This window comes from Zootoca vivipara, chromosome 10 (genome assembly GCF_965207765.1).
Source record: "Zootoca vivipara chromosome 10, rZooViv2.hap1.1, whole genome shotgun sequence".
In the NCBI taxonomy this organism is placed as follows: Eukaryota; Metazoa; Chordata; class Lepidosauria; order Squamata; family Lacertidae; genus Zootoca; species Zootoca vivipara.
Genome location: NC_142593.1, coordinates 11,872,968 through 11,887,597, shown reverse-complemented (window position 1 = coordinate 11,887,597; position 14,630 = coordinate 11,872,968). Strand labels below are relative to the sequence as shown.

General features: G+C 44.2%; 1 protein-coding gene across 1 annotated transcript in view; it reads left to right on the top strand.

Annotated features, from left to right (window-relative positions):
* Nucleotides 1–13,828, top strand: part of ROR2 (ROR family WNT receptor 2) — a 160,584-nt gene extending 146,756 nt beyond the window's left edge. The window contains exons 6-9 of the mRNA XM_035099905.3: nucleotides 5,005–5,319; nucleotides 8,264–8,509; nucleotides 10,607–10,809; nucleotides 12,035–13,828. Of these exons, the coding sequence (XP_034955796.2) occupies nucleotides 5,005–5,319; nucleotides 8,264–8,509; nucleotides 10,607–10,809; nucleotides 12,035–13,474 (2,204 nt within the window). The 3' untranslated portion in view covers nucleotides 13,475–13,828. The remainder of the gene's footprint in view (nucleotides 1–5,004; nucleotides 5,320–8,263; nucleotides 8,510–10,606; nucleotides 10,810–12,034) is intronic.
* The last annotated feature ends 802 nt before the right edge of the window (nucleotides 13,829–14,630 follow it).

The window sequence follows — 14,630 nt, the reverse complement described above, 5'->3', positions numbered from 1 at the left end:
AGTTGTTTTGTTAATAGTGTAACATATATGGACATTGTTTTACAGTATTTTGGATTTGGGATTGTTTTACTGCTGATTCGTTAAGTATTCTATACGATTTATGCTGTATTCATGATGTTCCATTATGTTATTTTTATCTTTTGTTTGTAAGCCGCTTTGGGATTTTTTTGAATATAAAGCAGCAAAGGAATAGAATCAAGCAAGCAAGCAAGTTTCAACCAGGGTTGCTAAAGAGGGAAACTCTCTGGCAGCAATTATCCCAAATATGAAAATTGCTCAACTATTTTATGTTCCCTTCCAAGTATTCCTTTTGTAGTGGGCCCACGATCTTTACTTATCTTGGCCTTCTTCTTATCTGCATTCTTTTTAAAGGCCGGCTTGTTCAAAGATGCTTTGCCATTGACTGAAGTCGTTTGGTCATTCATTATAATCTTTAGTGCAGCTTACCAAAGTCATTAGCAAATATCAGGTTTCTTCTGGTGCACTCATACTTTTCACTTAACATGGTCCTGACTGCTGTAAAGGGCCTAGCTCAAAATTCTGACTACAAGCTCCGTGTGATAACTCCGGCTTGACAGTCTTGGGAATTGCACTGTTCAGTTACTCAGCTTCTCGAAAAAAAAATCTCTGCCCAACCAAGAAAATTAATCAGTACTGTACTATCTTTGCCACTGAGTTCAAGGGTTATTCTAAGAGTGTAGGAACATGATGTGGATAAGGCAATAGGATGATTAACAAGAGAGCTGCTAGGTAGACCAAACAGGCTCACTATAAGCCCACCAATTACGAGAGAGAGGGGGGGAGAGGGAGAGGGAGAGGGAGAGGGAGAGAGGGAGAGAGGGAGAGAGGGAGAGAGGGAGAGGGAGAGAGAGAGAGAGAGAGAGAGAGAGAGAGAGAGAGAGAGAGAGAGAGAGAGAGAGAGAGAGAGAGATTGCTGCTGCATCAACAGAAGTCTAGTGTCCAGATCAAGGGAAGTAATAGTACCACTCTATTCTGCCTTAGTCAGCCCACACTACTGTATCCAGTTCTGGGCACCACAATTTAAGAAGGATGTTGACAAGCTGGAACATGTGCAGAGGAGGGCAACCAAGATGATCAAGGGTCTGGAAATTAAGCCTTATGAGGAGCTCTTGAAGGAGCTGGGTATGTTTAGCCTGGAAAAGAGGAGATATGATAGCCAGCTTCAGATACCTTAAGGCTTGTTGTCACATGGAGGAGGGAGCGTGCTTGTTTTTGCCTGCTCTGGAGGGTAGGACTTGAGCCAATGGCTTCAAGTTGCAGAAAAAGGAGATTCTGGCTAAACATTTGGAAAAACATTCTGAGAGTAAGAGGTGTTCGGCAGTGGAATGGTCTCCCTCAGTGGGTTGTGGATGCTCCTTCATTGGAGAGTTTTAAGCAGAGGTTGGATGGCCATCTGTCATGGATGCTTTAGCTGAGATTCCTGCATTGCAGGGGGTTGGACTAGATGACCCTTGGGGGTCCCTTGCAACTCTAAGATTCTATGAAAGTACCTGCCACTGTGACAGTACCCAAGGGAGAGTTAGTTTCCATTTTGTTCCATTTTGAGAGTGGGGCAGAAGTGCCTGCCTTCACTTGCAGACATGTGTTTGTAATAGTGTGTGAGCACCTCTCTCTGTGTGTGTGTATTTCAGTAAGTACACACACATGCTTGTATGTGCTTTTGTGTAAGATCTGATTACCAGTTTAAAATCGACAGTGTACATTTGGAACAAGCATTTCTAGTCCTAGGCAATGTACACGCTGTAACTTTGGAACACACACTTTCCCTCAAAGAATTCTGGGCACTGTAGTTTTCTCCTCACAGAGTGTCCATTCCCAGCAACCATTAACAAACTACAGTGCCCATAATTCTTTGAGGGACAGAATATGCTTTGAATGTGCTTTATGGTTATGGTGTGAGCACAGCTTTCGAATAAAAGGCCAAACAAATGAGCATGTTATGATGAACATGTAGTGTGAACTGTGCCAATGGGAAGCAACAGCCTGCGCATTAGGAAGGGAAGGTGGCAATTTGTTGGGGTACTAAGTAATTTCATTATTCTATCATTTCCTTGATTGTCACAATTTGCATTGGCAGGATGGGTAGATTTGTCGTGAGCTGAAAGCTATAGAACAATTCGGAAAGTGGAAATCTACCTATATGTAGGTGGGACCTGTTTCATGTATCACACCTGTGATACGTCTTTTATTTCCCTAACTTTTAAACATCAAAGAAAATTCAAGTGATAAATGTCAGCATTTAAACAACTTCTTCTGTGGCGATCACTCGTAGCCGAGTAAGATTGTCTTCCATAAACACTGTTTTAACAATGGGTCCGTAAGTGACTGTGGAGGCCAATTCTGGATCCACACGTCTTTCCACAGTGGGGACATTGGTATCCAGGTGGGAGTTTATCATGGTGTGGATTTGCCAAGCGTGCCTTCCTCTTTGCACGTTTCTCCCTTGCATCCCGAGATCACATTTCTTCAAAGTTCTCCAACTGGAGCGCTCGCAGGCCAGTGTTTCCCAGTTGTCAGTGTTTATACTACATTTTTAAAGATTTGCCTTGAGAGAGTCTTTAAACCTCTTTTGGTGACCACCAGCATTACGATTTCCATTTTTAAGTTCGGAATAGAGTAGTAGGTTTGGAAGACGATCATCAGGCATCCACACAACATGACCAGTCCAACAAAGTTGATGTTGAAGAATCATTGCTTCAACACTGGTGATATTTGCTTCTTCCAGTACACTGATATTAGTTCTCCTGTCTTCCCAAGTGATGTGTAAATTTTTTCGGAGACACCGTTGATGGAATATTTCAAGACCACGACAAGGTGAAAATCCAGCAAATAGGAGCATTTAAGCAGCAGTTGCTAGAAAAGCCGGGAGAGGGGCAGTTTCAACTCTCTGATTATGACATATAACAGGCATAGGCTTAAGGGTTAAATTTGACCAGGCTTCCTCAAACTCAGCCCTCCACATGTTTTGAGACTACAATTCCCATCATCCCTGACCACTGGTCCTGTTAGCTAGGGATGATGGGAATTGTAGTTCCAAAACATCTGGAGGGCCGGAGTTTGCCTATGCCTGACATACAACCTATGACGGACAATGCAATTGAACTTTGCAATATTATTTTCTCCTTAGCTTGTGTATTAGCCAAATATGTATTGTTATATTTCCATTCAGGTTCCCCCCCCCTTCAAATTGTGCTGTGTGTGTTTCAGTTTCAGGAGTGGAAAAATGCATGTTATACATTTATCCACCATAGTGATTTAAAAACAAAACAAAGCATAAGTTGAGCCAGACCTCACTAGGGCTTAGTCATGAGACTCGCTTCCCGTGCCAGGGCTCAGCAGTCAAACATGTGAGGCTATACTGTGGAACAACATGTCTTTGATCATGCACATTGTGGGCTTTATCTCATCACTCATTTGATGGCAGAATACAGGGTGTGACTTCCAGATAGGTTTGAGCATCTCTGCTTGGAACCAGTAGGATAACGTGAAACTTTCCTTTCACAATCCAGATCTGTCCAAGAGCCTCATCAGATGGTCACTCGTCAATGGGTCATGGCAGGTTGTCCTGCTGTTGAAAAGAGGGGGCTGCAAAAGGGGACAGTGCCTCAAAATGCAGAGGTGGCTGACCAGATACAGTCGAACCTTGGTTGTTGATCGTAATCCATTCGACTTCCGAAACGTTCGACAACCGAGGCACAAAGGGCTGTTGGCAATTTCCATTGAGAAAATGGAAAAACACGCAGTGGAAGCCGTACAACTTCCGAGGCGCATTCAAAAACAGAAGCAATTACTTCTGGGTTCCACTGTACATGCCAAACAAAGGGGAAAGGAAAAAATGGTGGGTGGTCTGTTGGTGGGTACTTTTTCATTGTGAAACTCAGGGTGATCATATTATAACGCGGCCATTGCAAAGGGCTATGTAACGACATAAACCAGATTATACTGCTTTGACCACCACCTCTCACACCAAAGAACTCTGGGAATATTCATGATTATGAAAGTTTGAAAATTCTGCATCTGAGAGACAAATCAGCCTGGAATTTGCAGTGCAGATGAGCCCTCTGTGAATGTGATGATGTCAAAATATCTACTTTGGTTACACACACGAGATGCCTATGTATCTAGCATACTATGTTCTCAGTTCTTTTATTAATGCTTTTAATTTGGTAGCCTGCTTTGAAGTTGTTTCAGTTGTTTTGTTGTTGTTTAGTCGTTTAGTCATGTCCGACTGTTTGTGACCCCATGGACACTCCTGTCTTCCACTGCCTCCCGCAGTTTGGTCCAACTCAAGTTGGTAGCTTCGAGAACACTGTCCAACCATCTTGTCCTCTGTCGTCCCCTTCTCCTTGTGCCCTCTATCTTTCCCAACATCAGGGTCTTTTCCAGGGAGTCTTCTCTTCTCATGAGGTAGCCAAAGTATTGGAGCCTCAGCTTCAGGATCTGTCCTTCCAGTGAGCACTCAGGGCTGATTTCCTTCAGAATGGATAGGTTTGATCTTCTTGCAGTCCATGGGACTCTCAAGAGTCTCCTCCAGCACCATAATTCAAAAGCATCAATTCTTCGGCGATCAGCCTTCTTTATGGTCCAGCTCTCACTTCCATACATCACTACTGGAAAAACCATAGCTTTAACTATCCGGATGTTTGTTGGCAAGGTGATGTCTCTGCTTTTTAAGATGCTGTCTAGGTTTGTCATTGCTTTTCTCCCAAGAAGCAGGGGTCTTTTAATTTCGTGACTGCTGTCACCATCTACTGTAATCATGGAGCCCAAGAAAGTAAAATCTCTCACTGCCTCCATTTCTTCCCCTTCTACTTGCAGTCCATGGGACTCTCAAGAGTCTCCTCCAGAGACTCTTGGGACCAGTGATGGGACCCAGTGGCCATGATCTTGAGCCCCATTTCTGTAGGAGATCCATAATAATGTGTTGTATCTCATTTTTTGCCTGAACTGAGTCTTTAACGTTTGCTTTGTCTTTCTTTCCAGCTGCATTTACCATGATTGGCACATCCACCCATTTATCGGATCAGTGCTCCCAGTTTGCCATTCCCTCCTTCTGCCACTTTGTGTTTCCTCTCTGCGACGAGCGTGCTCGGACACCTAAACCAAGGGAGCTCTGTCGGGATGAGTGTGAAGTTCTGGAGAATGACCTCTGTAGGCAGGAATACAACATTGCTAGATCTAATCCGCTCATTCTGATGCAACTCCAGCCACCCAAATGTGAAGACTTGCCCTTGCCAGAAACTTTGGAGGCTGCCAATTGCATAAGGATCGGAATACCTGTAGATCGGCTCAACAGGTGTAAGTTATCTTTCTTGCTTTTTCTTTCGTGCAAACGCATCAAAATCAAATAATTGGTTTTTATCTATTTAAGCACTGGGTTTAAAAAGGATGAATAAGTTAATTAACATATTACAGTAGAATAAGAGAACATGAAGAACATACGTTTGAAAAAGATTGGAATACGTTTACTGAATATATGGGGCAATTGTGTATATTTGAAAACGTGGGCAGCGTTAAGATAAATTCAACAGTGTAAATACCGGCAAGGTTTTTTTGAAGGATGTAATAATGGAATACTAAATGGTTTAGTTTATATAAAATATGCAGGGATTTATGTTATGCAAAATGAACCATGGAAAGAGAAGATGGGAAGTCATAGGTTGTTTAAATGAATATTCTAAAATGGAAAACAGAAAATTTAATAAAAATTATAGAAAAAAGGAGGCAAAAGAGAGAGAAAAAAGCTGGCAAGAAACTTGAAACTAGGCCGAAGCTTGCATGAAAGTAGGCTATGTGGCCCTTGGGCCCCTGCTTCCTCACTCTACCTTTAATGTGTCACAAAATACATGACATTGTTTAGACTTCTGGGCCAAGTACATTTTACTACTGTGCTACAAAGTATGGGATGCATCTAGTCATGTTTCCCCGTTAGTGAAAGGACATCTGCAAGAAGAGGGTTCCTTTCCCTCTTGGATTCCCTTCCCCGCCCCATCCGCCATTTTGTTCTGGGAATTCTCAAATGCCTGGAAAAGATTGGTGAGGGCAGAGAAGGATGGGAGAGGAAGTCCCATTGTGCAGGCCGACATACTTGCACTAATGGGACAGTTTTGTTGGTCTCTTTACATTTTAATTTCAAAAAAATTTTTTTTACTGGTGGTAGGATAATGTTGGATGCCCCTCTTTTGCTTTTCAAGTCTAAATTAGCAATTAAGCTTTACTTAGGCTTCGAGAGCAAGCAGTTCGGCATCCAAAAAGCGATGCATTGGATTGGGCACAGGAGGCAAGATGGATGGAGAAGTTTTCCCTGATGGAAAACATACCTAGATTTGGCATTCTGTCTTTCTGTTCTGACCTGAAAGGATCTAACACTGACTGTAAAACAATAGAGGAATACAAAAGAAGAACTGCATTTCAATGCAGTGCTTTTTTGCAAGAGAAATCCAAATCTCTTTTGCAAAATTAGCAAGGCTTGTTTCATTCCATTGCGATGCTTTAAATGTGCATTCCTCTGCAGAGCAAAAGCGATGTGCTGAATTTCATGTTCTCTCGGCTGCTTGGGGCGTACTTGGAAGGGGAGTGAAGTGTGCTGGTGAGAAAGAGGAACAGCAGATGTCAAATCGTTCTTCTCCAGCTTCTCTCTGCATGATGTAAAGGGTTGTTGCCAGAGGAATGCAGATTCTGCCCCAGGCACCTGAGATACTGCCAGACCTCCCTGTTAGAAAAGGCTGCCCTCCTGCATACTAACCTTTCCCAGCTTCATTGTTTTCAATAAGATGCAGTGTATACACAGCACTATGGCACAACCTTTGTGCTGTTGCGAAGTGCTTGAGGTGTTAAGAATCCACAGTGGAATAAGTCTGCTGGAAAAGGGAAGCATTGACATCTCTGGAAAGGGAACTTTTCTACCCACAAAATGACACGCCTGAGGCAGCGGGCCAGTACAGATCACCTTGTGCAACTGGAGCAATTTTTAATGGGATACATAAATATTATGAAACTGGTACAGTTGTGTTTATGGAAGTGAAGCAAAACCAGATACACGATAAAAATAAAGAACAGGGCTGGTGATTAGAAAGTTGCAGGGGGGAAACAAGGAAAATGTTGGTTTTTTTAAAGGAGCGGAGGAAGCTAAGCAGGGGGTGGGGAACAGCAGTTTAAAATGGGATGCAAATTTTGGTGGGAGTTACGTGGTTCAGATATTGGTTTGTTGGCCTTCACGCCATGACCTATTTGGTTTCTGAATTGCTGCTTTATTTGTTTTTTTCTTCCTTGGCGATCACTCGTAGCCGAGTAAGATTGTCTTCCATAAACACAGTTTATGGAAGACAATCTTACAGTGAGTCCATAAGTGACTGTGGAGGCCAATTCTGGATCCACACATCCTTCCACAGTGGGGACATAGGTTTCTGGGTGGAAGTTGATCATGGTGAGGGTTTGCCAAACGTCCCTTCCTCTTAGCACTTTTCTCCTTTTTGTCCTGAGTTCAAACGTCTTCAAAGCCCATGACACCTTTGGTAAAGGCTGTTCTCCAACTGGAGCGCTCGTAAGCCAGTGTTTCACAGTTGTCAGTGTTGATACTACATTTTTAAAGATTTGCCTTGAGAGAGTCTTTAAACCTCTTTTGTTGTCCACCAGCATTATACTTTCCATTTTTAAGTTTGGAATAGAGTAGTTGCTTTGGAAGACGATAATCAGGCATCCGCCTAACATGACCAGTCCAATGAAGTTGTTGTTGAAGAATCATTGCTTCGACACTGGTGATCTTTGCTTCTTCCAGTACACTGGCATTTGTTTGCCTGTCTTCCCAAGTGATGTGTAAAATTTTCCGGAGACACCGTTGATGGAATCTTTCAAGGAGTTGGAGATGGCAATTATAAGTGGTCCACGTTTTAAATATTCATTTATTCATATAGCATATTCTAGCTGATGGGAAAGTCATACATATTGGGCTATTCTTGTTTGTTATTGCAAGAGTAAGCCTTTTCACTCATCTTTCGCTTTTGGATCAGTTAGTTAATCTTAGGTGAAGCTGTTCTGTGAAAAAGAGGCTTAAGTCATGTTGAAGCAGATGAGTTTGCTAAGAAGTGATGATGCATACATTTCTGCACTGCATCACATAGGGAGTTTGTCTTTTCCTGACATAGAGGTCGGCAAAACAACAGATTTACTAGACAAGGGAAACTGTTTTGCAAGGGGAGGATTGCTTTGTGTTAATCATCTTCTGCCAAACTACTTCTTGCAGATCACCAGTGTTACAATGGCTCTGGAGCAGATTATAGAGGCACCATCAGTGTCACAAAGTCAGGCCACCATTGCCAATATTGGGACTCTCAGCATCCTCATCCCCATCACTTGTCAAGCACAGAGTTTCCAGAACTTGGAGGGGGACACGCATACTGTCGCAATCCCGGAAGCCAGATGGAAGGTCCCTGGTGTTTTACGCAAAACAAAAACGTACGCATGGAACTGTGTGAAGTACCTTCTTGTAGTATGTATTATTTTTCTTCCCTGCTTCTAGAGTGTTTGTAGAAAAAAAAAGTTGTAAAGCAAATGAAAGGCCTTTTCGTTGCACCATTTTGTATTAATGCATTGTTTGATTTTCAACACTGAAGCCAGGGGGATTTAAGTGCATGTAATTTATGGCCTGTACTGCTGCTGTTCTTGGGTTTGAGGAAAGCAAGACAAATATTTCAGGTTTGCAGTTTATCTAATGATCTTACCTAATATTGGGTGAACATTTGTCAGTTTGTTTGAAAGGAGGGCCCACATTACTTAGGAGTCCTTGGTCAAGATTATGTAGATTGTACTTGTAATGTACAGGATGCGGGTGGTGTTGTGGTCTAAACCACTAAGCCTCTTGGGCTTGCCAATCAGAAGGTCGGTGGTTTCAATCCCCCCAATGGGGTAAGCTCCCGTTGCTCTGTCCCAGTTCCTGCCAACATACCGTAGCAGTTCGAAAGCATGGCAGTGCAAGTAGATAAATAGGTACCACTGCAGCGGGAAGGTAAATGGCATTTCCATGCGCTCTGGTTTCCATCACAATGTCCCGTCGCACCAGAAGCGGTTTAATCCTGCTGGCCACATGGCCCGGAAAGCTGTTTGTGGACAAACGCTGGCTTCCTCGGCCTGAAAGCAAGATGAGCGCCGCAACCCCTTAATCACCTTTGACTGGACTTAACTGTCCAGTGGTCCTTTACCTTTTACCCTTTTTATTTAAGCACTCACCTGGGGCCATAAGCAAGAAGGCAAGTGAGGGGGCTGTCTCTAAGGGCAAAGCAGGCCATGAGGGGAAGAACCCCCCCTTCTCCGTGCCCAGTATAGAAATGCAGTGGGATGATGGGGAAAGGTTGGCTACCCAAATAAACTAGTAAAAAAGTTTGCAGGCTTATAGCAAGGCTGGTGTGCCTTGTTAGAAGTGGCCTGTATGAGTGGCTGTTGGGCCACACCCTGACAATGCGGCACAATCTTGGTGTGTTACCTTGGAAGCAAGCCCCGATGTACAGTCAAACGTCGGTTGTCAAATGTAACCCGTTCCGGAAGACTGTTCAACTTCCGAAACGTTCGACAACCAAGGATCAAAGGGCGGTCGGCAAAGTCAATGGAGGAAAAAGGAAACAAAACTCCCCAGGAGCCATTCGGCTTCCAAAAATCGTTTGAAAACCAGAGCAATTGCTTCTGGGTTTTCAGCGTTCGGGAGCCAAAACATATGATAACAGAGGCGTTCGGGAACCGAGGTTTGACTGTATTCAGTTAGACCTAGTCCTAGGTAAGTGTGCATAGGATTTCATCCTTTGTTTCAGAAAGGGGTGGGAAGTATTGTTATTTGTGTATTCAGAAAGTTCAGTTATAGAGAGTTATCTATGCATGACCAGTGAGTGCTGGTTGGATCCATGTAGCTTGTATTTATTTTGCGTATCAACTTCTCTTGGACTGTATTCACCCCTTATTCTTAGGAATTTGAAATCTGTTGGCAATTAATGCAATATTATTATTTTGTTTACCATTGGGTTTCCTTGTGTGGGTGCATGTGCTGAAGTTTGTGTTAAGATCTCCTACTCACGAGTAGGACCCTGGCAGAGACACATGCCCGACTGGCATGTTCCCTCCCTCCTGGTTGATTGTTCAGGAGCTTCAAAAGCTTCCTTCAGCCCGAACATCACAGCGACTGATGCCAAGAAACATCAGCACACTTCACGGATCCGCAGAGGTTGTGCAGTTGCATAACAGAACTCAGCAACTCAGCATTTTGGCTAATCTACTTTTATTGACATATAAACACACACGGAGCACTGCAACATGGCTCCCCCCCTCTCTCTCTAGCATCAGACGGCAAAGAGAGTGAACAAAGGACAATAGTCCCACTTCAGGAAACACAGTAACACAAACATCCTGTCTTTGTCACTTCCCACTCTGTGGAGTCAAAACATACACAGTCATGTGATAGACAACAATCCCATGGCTGCAGACACGGGCAATGAATCTTTAACAGTCTTGGTGCCGGTTGTGTGCATGCATTTATTTGCATTACGTGTGAATGTTTACGACTCCTCCTGAAAACGTGATTATTATTTTTAAACCTAAACAGGTCCACGTGACAACAGCAAAATGGGAATCCTCTACATCCTGGTACCCAGCATAGCAATTCCTTTGGTTATTGCCTGCCTTTTCTTCTTGGTGTGTATGTGCAGGAACAAGCAGAAGACATCTGCTACTACTCCACAGCATCGCCAGCTGATGGCATCTCCTAGCCAGGATATGGAAATGCCTCTCATTAATCAGCACAAACAGGTACCATTTAGACAAGAAAAAAAGACACCAGGTTTTATCCAGTGGTAGCTTTATAGTGACAGAAAGCATCTCCTTGCCCAAGGCAAGAAACCCAATTTTTGCCAATCCTCCCCTACCAGCTGCAGCCCTCAGTGCCATATCTTAGACCAGAGATGGCTCCTTAAGGTGGTACAACAGTCCCAGCATGGCCAATTTTCAGTGATGATGTAGTTTGTAGTTTGTAGTTTGACAATATCTAGAGCAGGCTTCCTCAACCTCGGCACTCCAGATGTTTTGAGACTACAATTCCCATCATCCCTGACCACTAGTCCTGCTAGCTAGGGATCATGGGAGTTGTAGGCCAAAACATCTGGAGGGGAGAGGTTGAGGAGGCCTGATCTAGAGGGCTGCAGGTTCCCCAGCTTTTATCCTCCTACTGTTCCAGAGCCTCCCTCAAAAATCAGGAGCAGCTTTCTTGGGGACATAGCGGGCTAGATTAAGTTGGGAGTGGGATTAGTGAAATTCGAGTTCCCCACCCTGTGCACGGTAATTTTCAGATAGCACACAACCATCATTGGACACAAGCCTGTTTCCACAAGCCATTCACATGCCCAGTGAAATGAAAATCTTCAGTTATGAGATATTGAGGTGGAAATGATGCCAGTTCCTGTGACTTTTAGGGTTAGCAAAAAGGCCATTGTGTTAAAAAGTAACATCGCTTTCTAGAACATGAGGGAAATCATAAGCCACTGGGATGATCCTGTTGATAAACACATGGCAGTTTCTCTTACTTGCTGCTTTAAGACAATTGAAATACTAAGACATGAAATAATTTGTCCTGTATGTGAGTTTGTAAAACAAATGAGATCCCTTTGAGTATACAGTCGTACCTCGGGTTGCGAACACCTTGGGTTACGAACTTCGCGTACCCGGAAGTATTTTCGCCTCACGCGTGTGCGCAGAAGCGCCGCGCGCCTTTGCGCATGCACAAAGCACGAAAATAGCGCTTTGCGCATGCGCAAAACGGCGGTTCGGGCCCTTTTCGGGTTACGAACTTTTCGGGTTACGAACTGCGACCCGGAACGGATCGCGTTCGTAACCCGAGGTACCACTGTAAATGTATGCTGAATGCACACTTTGATCCATAGCTTTCTTCTTGTGAGAACCACCTAATAATTTGCAACATTTCCCTTTGATATAGAATTAAACAATCAAGAGAATGATTTTGGGTATGTTTTATTTTCAGACTAAGCTGAAAGAGATCAGTCTCTCCACGGTGAGGTTCATGGAGGAGCTTGGCGAGGAGAAGTTTGGGAAAGTTTATAAGGGCCACCTGTTTGGCACGACGCCAGGCGAGCAGACACAGGCAGTTGCCATCAAAACCCTCAAGGATAAAGCTGACTTAGCCCTCCGGGAAGAATTTAAACACGAAGCGATGATGAGGTCAAGGTTACAGCACCCAAATATCGTTTGCTTACTGGGAATAGTGACAAAAGAGCAGCCCATCAGTATGATTTTCAGCTACTGTTCCCATAGCGACCTGCATGAGTTTTTGGTTATGAGGTCCCCTCATTCTGACGTCGGCAGCACTGATGACGACAAGACCGTGAAGTCCACCTTGGAGCCAGCAGATTTTTTCCACATTGTGACTCAGATAGCTGCAGGGATGGAATACCTGTCGAGCCACCATGTTGTCCACAAAGATTTAGCCACTAGAAATGTATTGGTGTTTGACAAACTCAGTGTGAGAATATCTGACTTGGGCCTTTTCAGGGAAGTCTATTCTGCTGACTACTACAAACTCATGGGAAATTCTCCTCTGCCCATACGGTGGATGTCCCCTGAGGCCATCATGTATGGCAAGTTTTCCATTGATTCTGACATCTGGTCCTACGGAGTGGTATTGTGGGAGATCTTCAGCTACGGCTTGCAGCCTTACTGTGGCTATTCCAACCAAGATGTCATCGAGATGATAAGAAACAGGCAGTTTTTGCCGTGTCCCGATGACTGCCCTGCGTGGATGTACTCGCTGATGTTGGAATGTTGGAGCGAATTTCCCAACCGAAGACCAAGATTTAAAGACATCCACAACAGGCTGAGAACCTGGGGGAACTTGTCGAATTACAACAGCTCGGCTCAAACGTCCGGGGCGAGCAACACCACGCAAACCAGTTCCCTCAGCACAAGCCCCGTCAGCAATGTCAGCAACACTAGGTATGTTGGACCAAAACAGAAAGCACAAGCTTTCCCTCAGCCACAGTTCATACAAATGAAAGGACAGATACGGCCCATGGTTCCGCCACCTCAACTCTACATTCCCGTCAATGGTTACCAACCGATGCCGGCCTACGGAGCTTATTTGCCCAATTTCTATCCCGTGCAGATCCCGATGCACATGGCTGCTCAGCAGATGGCCCCTCAGATGATTCCCAAACCAGGGTCCCACCACAGTGGCAGCGGTTCCACAAGCACGGGATACGTAACAACTGCTCCCTCCAATGCCTCGGTGGCGGACAGGGCTGCTCTGCTGTCTGAAGGCGCAGATGATGCGCACGCCGCAGAAGATGTTGCTCAGAGTCTGGTCCAGGAAGAGGAGGAGGAAGAGGGCTCGGTGCCCGAAACAGAATTATTGGGTGATAATGACACTCTTCAGATGGACGAGGCAGAACTCCAGGCAGAAGCCTAGAGATGTTGCCTTACTACAGAGACAAAATGAGGCACGTCTTCAGTCCACTGGAGGCTGTCGTCCTTCTGACTTGTATAATCAATGTGTCGTTTCCCCCCCCCCATTGGACTTTTACACACACAATGATCCAAAACCACCTGAGATGCAGCAATCATGCAGCAATCATGTTTAAAGGATTTTTCTTTCCGGCAGATGTATGCAAATATGAAGATTGGGAATTGCTGTTTCTGAATCTAGGGTTGATTGCAGTTTTTTTGCAGGGAGGCTGCTTTTATAATATACTGTTGCTGTGCAACAGAAAGTCGAAATGCATTGCACATCATGTATATCTTGAACTCTGATTGTAATTTTTTTTTAAGGAATTTCGGTAAAATCAGTAACCAAAAAAAAAAGAGCTGGTTAACAATAACACACAGGGTTGTTCTGCATGTGAAGACGTGCTCAAGGTATAAGGGACATCCTCATAGCTGCCAAGTACCCCGTTTTCTCCAGGAAAAGCCCGATTTTACTTACCTTTTCCCGGTTGTCCCCTGTATCACTTCATCTCCCGTTTTTCTCCGTTATTTTCTCCTGCCGGCGGCCTTTTTTTTTCTTTCCAATTTGCCCTTCTATGGGCACAAAAAATGGCCGCCGCCGGCTTCAAAAGTCGCATCTACGCATGTCCGGAAGTGCATAGACGCGACTTCCGGTGTCGGTGGCGGCCATTTTTTGTGCCCATAGAAGGGTAAAGCGACACCTGAAGTTGCGTCGACGCAACTTCCGGTGTCACACGGCTGCCGGTCCCGGATTCTGCAGTCCGGGACTTGGAAGGTAAGCATCCTACAAACAGAATCTTTGTCTCATTGATAGAATTGATTTGGAAGGGGGTTATTCAAATATAGGTAAGAAGAGACAGGTAAGAATATTATTCCAGATTTGAAATGTAGCTGAAGTTCAGATAAGAAAGCCGAATGACTGGTATGCATTTATCTTAGTGACTGAGCATTGCATCCCCACCCCCACCCCACTGAAGAAATGAATTGATTTCCATTATAAAGGAATGGAAGTATAACATATGTTTTAGCAGCAAATATATTTTTCTAACCAAAAGAAGTGACCTGGTAGGCTTTGCACTAACTGAATAAGCCAACCTCTTTTGCCTGTTGTGGTCAAATCT